The 5,630-nt window shown below is 39.1% G+C and overlaps 1 protein-coding gene across 1 annotated transcript; it reads right to left on the bottom strand.

Moving 5' to 3' along the window:
* Positions 1-469: 469 nt before the first annotated feature.
* On the bottom strand, positions 470-3,286 carry LOC133792620 (uncharacterized). The gene is made up of 3 exons (XM_062230526.1): positions 1,232-3,286; positions 896-1,003; positions 470-778 (listed from the first exon to the last, which is right to left on the bottom strand). The coding sequence occupies exons 1-3, from the start codon at positions 3,284-3,286 to the stop codon at positions 470-472; spliced, it is 2,472 nt and encodes an 823-aa protein (XP_062086510.1).
* Between the last annotated feature and the right edge of the window lie 2,344 nt (positions 3,287-5,630).

Genomic DNA, 5,630 nt, shown 5'->3' with positions numbered 1-5,630 from the left:
ATCGTCTTGGGTACCCCGTGTAGTCGCACTATTTCTCTGACATATAACTCTGCATAATTCTCAGCTGTGTATGTGGTTCGTACCTGTAGAAAATGCACTGACTTGGTGAGTCTATCAATTACCACCCAAACTGAATCGTATTGCTTTGTCGTTTTGGGTAACCCCACTACAAAATCCATAGCTATGTCATCCCATTTCCATTCGGGAATTTCTAGCGGTTGGAGTGGTCTAGCAAGTCTTTGATGTTCTGCTTTCACTTGCTGACAAGTGAGGCACTTGGCTACATATTCCGCTACATCTTTCTTCATTCATGGCCACCAGTACATAGTTTTCAAATCATTATACATCTTGGTAGATCCTGGATGTAACGAATAGGGCGTAGTATGCGCCTCCTACATTATACACCTCTTAATATTATCATCATTTGGCACACACACACACGTGCTTTATAACAAAGCAAGCCCCCTTTTTACATTGAGAACTCTCCATCCTTGTTATCTTGTACCAAAGCCATCTGCTTGAGCAAGGCATCATCTTCACCTTGTTTTCCTTTAATCCGTTCCAATAGAGTTGACTGCAACGTGAGATTCGCCAAACTTCCTGTTACCAATTTGATTCCAGCTTTTACAATCTCCTGCTGTAATGTCCATTCTATACCTTTTAAGTTAGACAGATTTCCATAACTTCGTATACTTAAAGCATCTGCCACAACATTGGCTTTACCAGGGTGATATAAAATCTCGCAATCGTAATCCTTCACAAGTTCTAGCCATCTCCTCTGCCTCATATTCAATTCCTTCTGGGTGAAAAAGTACTTCAGGCTCTTGTGGTCCGTGTAGATTTCACACTTCTCTCCATACTGATAGTGCCTCCAAATCTTTAACGCAAAATCCACCGCTGCTAACTCAAGATCATGAGTAGGGTACCTCTGCTCGTAGTCCTTCAACTGTCTTGAGGCATATGCTACTACCTTTTCATTTTGCATTAACACGCACCCCAAACCCTGTTTGGATGCATCGCAATATACCACAAACTTATCCTTATTGGTGGGTACACATAGCACTGGCGCAGATATTAATTTATCCTTCAATGTTTGGAAACTCTCTTCACATCTGTCATCCCAAACAAACTTTTGCTGCTTTCGAGTCAAATTTGTTAAGGGTGTGGCTATCTTTGAGAATCCCTCAACAAACTTCCTATAATATCCTGCCAATCCCAAGAAGCTTCTTACTTCCGTTGTGTTCTTAGGTTTTGGCCAATCCCTTACAGCTTTGATTTTTGTAGGATCCACTTCCACTCCATCTTTAGACACTATGTGACCTAAAAAGGCTACCTTTTCCAACCAGAATTCACATTTCTTGAATTTCGCATACAAGTGATGTTCCTTGAGTTTGTTTAGTGCCAACCGAAGGTGTTCCTCATGTTCGACCACAGTCTTTGAGTAGATTAAGATGTCGTCTATGAATACCACCACGAACTTGTCTAAAAAATCTTTGAATACCCGATTCATAAGGTCCATGAATGCAGCTGGGGCATTTGTTAACCCAAATGACATTACCAAGAACTCGTAGTGTCCATACCGAGTCCGAAAAGCTGTTTTGGGAATATCCTCTTCTCGCACCCTTAATTGGTGATATCCTGACCGTAGATCGATTTTTGAAAATATCGTTGATCCTTGGAGTTGATAAAAGAGATCGTCTATTCGCGGTAATGGGTATTTGTTCTTAATAGTGACTTTATTAAGTTCCCGGTAGTCAATACACATGCGCATAGACCCATCCTTCTTTTTGACAAACAGTACCGGCGCTCCCCAAGGAGAATAACTTAGTCGGATAAACCCTTTATCCAGTAATTCTTGTAACTGCGTTTTTAACTCCTTCAATTCCGTTGGTGCCATTCGGTAAGGAGCCTTTGAAATCGGATTCGTTTCTGGCGCTAGCTCAATAATGAATTCTATTTCACGGTTTGGAGGCAATCCGGGTAGGTCCTCTGGAAACACTTCAGGAAATTCACACACTATGTGAACATTTTTTGGCCTAAGTTGTGTTTCTCGTGATTTATCGACGACACTTGCTAAATACGTCTGACACCCATTGCATATCATCCTTTGTGCTTCTAATGCCGTGATAATCAGTACTCGAGGTCCTGTCATGTCTCCCATAAAAAAGAATTGTCCCCCATCTTCAGTCTTGAAGATTACCATTTTGCTTTTGCAGTCTATCGTATCCCCGTGTCTCGCGAGCCAATCCATGCCCAAGATCACGTCATAGTCCTTTATATCCAACTCTATTAAATTTGCTAGCAACTCGCGATCTTCAATTCTGACTGATGCCTCACACACTCCTCTAGATGATATCATTACCTCACCCGAGGGTAATTCCGTAACAAATCTATCTCTAAAGTATTCATAAGGTTTATCTAATCTATCTATCATCTTTATAGAAACAAAAGAATGCGTAGCTCCAGAATCGAACAATACAGTACATAACTTTCCATAAATAGATAGCTGACCTGTTACCACCATGTTGCTAGTTTCTGCCTCTCCCTGAGTTAGGGAAAATACCCGAGCAGGACCCAATTTTTCATCCTTCTTCTGCTCAGTTACCTGTGGACAGATTTTCTTTATGTGACCCTCCTGACCACACTTGTAGCATGCACGTGACTTGTACCTACATTCTCTTGGATGTTTCTTGTTGCATTTAGGGCACTGGGGATACTCTACATACTGCTTCTGACCATTGCTGTTACTTGCATTTGTCTTTCCTTTCTTTTCAGCTTCATTACTCTTGTTCTCAGGAAACTTCCTTTTGTTATCGCCTTGTACTGAATTTCCCTTCTTAGCTTCTCTCCGAGCGGCCCCCTCTTTCCATATGCGATCCTCCATGAGTTCTGCTTCCAAGGCTCTTTCCAGTGTCTCAGCATAAGTGGTCACCCCAGAGCTTGTCATCTTCACATCCCGAGCAATCATAGGTTTCAACCCTCTCATAAACCTATGGATTCTGAGTGTCTCTGTTGGCACTAAATCTGCTGCAAACTTCGCTAGCCGATCAAACTTTTGGGCATATTCAGTTACTGTGGAGTTTCCTTGGACTAAGGCTATGAATTCGTCTACTCGAGTAGCAAGTATTGCGGCACTGTAATACTTCTTGTTAAAGACCTGAATGAAGTTGGCCCAGGTCATAGTAGCCACATTTCTGGTTTGCTTAACTACGTCCCACCATATGCGGGCATCCTTCTTTAACAAACTCGTTGCACAGGGCACTTTATCCTCATCATTAAGCCTCATATGTTCCAATATAGACTCTACAGATCTTAACCACTCTTAAGCCTCTATCGAATCTGTACTTCCTTCAAAATTTGGTGGGTGCTGCTTACGAAATCGTTCACTTACAAACTCGTAGTGGTGGTTTGACATTTGCATGTATGGGGCCAGGGGTAGTCCTCTGTATAGTAGTTGTTATTCTTGGACGTGTGGAACCGGTTGTCGATGGTGTTGCAGTTCCTCCTCCCTCCTTCTGAGTTCCTCCCTCAGTCGCCTGTTTTCTCTTTCGAGGTCCACTTGCCCAGGCGCAGGATCTTCAGCTCGAACTTCTGGAACCGCTTCAGTTGTTGGTGCAACAGGTGTTCCCCTGCCTCTGCCTCTGCCTCTGCCTCTACCTCTACCTCCTGGTCTCCCACCTCGGCCAACAGCTTCATGACCGTTAATGCAAACTGACCTTCTAGGCTCAGGATCCATAAATCTCTTCCTTTTTCTTTTATTTTTTTAAAAATAATTCTTAAAGATCTCAAAACTATAACATACATTAATAAAGAAATTTAAATATATATATATAAAAAAAAAAAAAAATGCATCTTTATTTATATTGAAAAGGAAATTTTTACATAACCTCCACTAAAAATAAAAACAATACTAAACTTTAAAAAGTTGTACTAAGACTAAAGCATAACAATTTATTCTAAAAGTTTTTCTTAATCCTCCAAATCAGATCCATCTTCCAGCATGTCATAAGTTATTTCCATATAATCCCCATTTGGACCGTGAATATACCAAGGAGTAGCAGGTACGCTATTAATCAATATATATCGTGACTCTTCAACAAGAAATAGCTCTCTAGGCTCCAGTGTCTCATACTCTCCATTAGCATCAACTGTTATTACTTTCTGCATTACTGTGTATCTAATTGTTCTTGCAAAACGATCTATCAACCTCAGGTATTCTTCATGTTCTGCAACCCCCTCATCCTCCAGTTCTTGCCATATCACTTTTAGTCTAAGGCTGGCTATAGGTTCATTTTCTAGTGAATGCAGTAAGACCATACATTTCTCATATGCCCTTAACAATATCAACCTAGTTTCTACTAGTTGCCGCATTTTAGTGTGTATCTTCACTATCTTTAGATATACTCTTTCTAATGGATCTGTGACGTCGTCTGGTATTCGAATTCTCCTCAAAGATTTAATCTCCCTGATATCATTTGCATTTAAAGCCATTTGAAATAAAGTATTCCTCTTCTCTCTTCTCTTTTTTTTTTTTTTTTGCCTGAAACAAACCTCCAAAAATTAACATTCTCCAACAACACAAAAACTGTTCAAAACTTAAACATACTTACAGAGTAACAAGTTGACCCTCTTTCCAGCCATTGTGTGTATCTCGTGAGAACGTTCGGCATCGAGATAGCCGTGGCTCTGATACCACTTGTCACACCCGCATTTATACAATAAAATCACATAATAATTTAAACGTTGAAAATAATAATAATAATAATAATAAATGTTGCCTTTTTATTATAAACAATGCAATATGGTACCCAGTCAAAAGGAAAATATACTTTAGAATTTGTAATGCATAAAGTAATACAAAAGGAAGCAACATTTATTAATATCTTATTTAAAATAATAAATACTAAAAAAAAACCGCGTGTGCCCCTTTTGACCACCATCATCTATATGATCCTCACTGATACACACACTGCTGCTTGGAATCAACTTGTACTCAACAGTCTAACATTCTACCTGGCTTTATCTACATATATAAAACATAAGGAGTGGGCTTCTAAGCCCAGTAAGGAAATGCAAACAAATACATAGGCATAACAATCATATAACACATAGCAGAGAGTTTCTAAACAAGTTTTATATCACATTCATATTCCTGTTCAACATAGCCATACAAAATCATGCATAACCTTACTAATATCATAGCTTAATCCAAACATGATTCTAGAAATACCAAGGATATCATTTCATACATTATAACGAAACAGACAGTTTATGAGGGTAGAGATAACCGTAATAGGCAAACTAGAGCCACATTACCTCACGTAAAAATCCCTCCTGTCCCTGTAATGTTAGTCATACATATTCCATACAAACATATCACACATGCATATTCTAACATAAATAACTACCTAATTTCCTTACCTTGGAAAAAAAGAATTTATTATGAGAGAACTTAATATGAGAGATTTCAGAAAGCAGAACCTATATCATCAAAAATACAATCTCATTATTGTCTTCGCCAAAACTAATTAAATCAAACTAACTAAATTAACAATAACACAAAAGAAAGCCTTACCTTAACTATTTGCACTCTGTTTGTTTTTCCACTTCACTAATGGCTGCCTCTTATT

The sequence above is a fragment of the Humulus lupulus genome, chromosome 7 (genome assembly GCF_963169125.1).
Source record: "Humulus lupulus chromosome 7, drHumLupu1.1, whole genome shotgun sequence".
In the NCBI taxonomy this organism is placed as follows: Eukaryota; Viridiplantae; Streptophyta; class Magnoliopsida; order Rosales; family Cannabaceae; genus Humulus; species Humulus lupulus.
This window is presented reverse-complemented; position numbering and strand designations above follow the sequence as displayed.

Bases quoted from the DNA above. Each gene is read 5' to 3' on its own strand.
- LOC133792620 (XM_062230526.1), bottom strand. From the start codon at position 3,286: ATGAGGCTTAATGATGAGGATAAAGTGCCCTGTGCAACGAGTTTGTTA. The intron at 1,004-1,231 runs GTAAGAAGCTTC...GCATCCAAACAG, and splicing joins AACCTAAGAACACAACGGAA to GGTTTGGGGTGCGTGTTAAT. The intron at 779-895 runs GTGGATTTTGCG...AATATGAGGCAG, and splicing joins ATGATCTTGAGTTAGCAGCG to AGGAGATGGCTAGAACTTGT.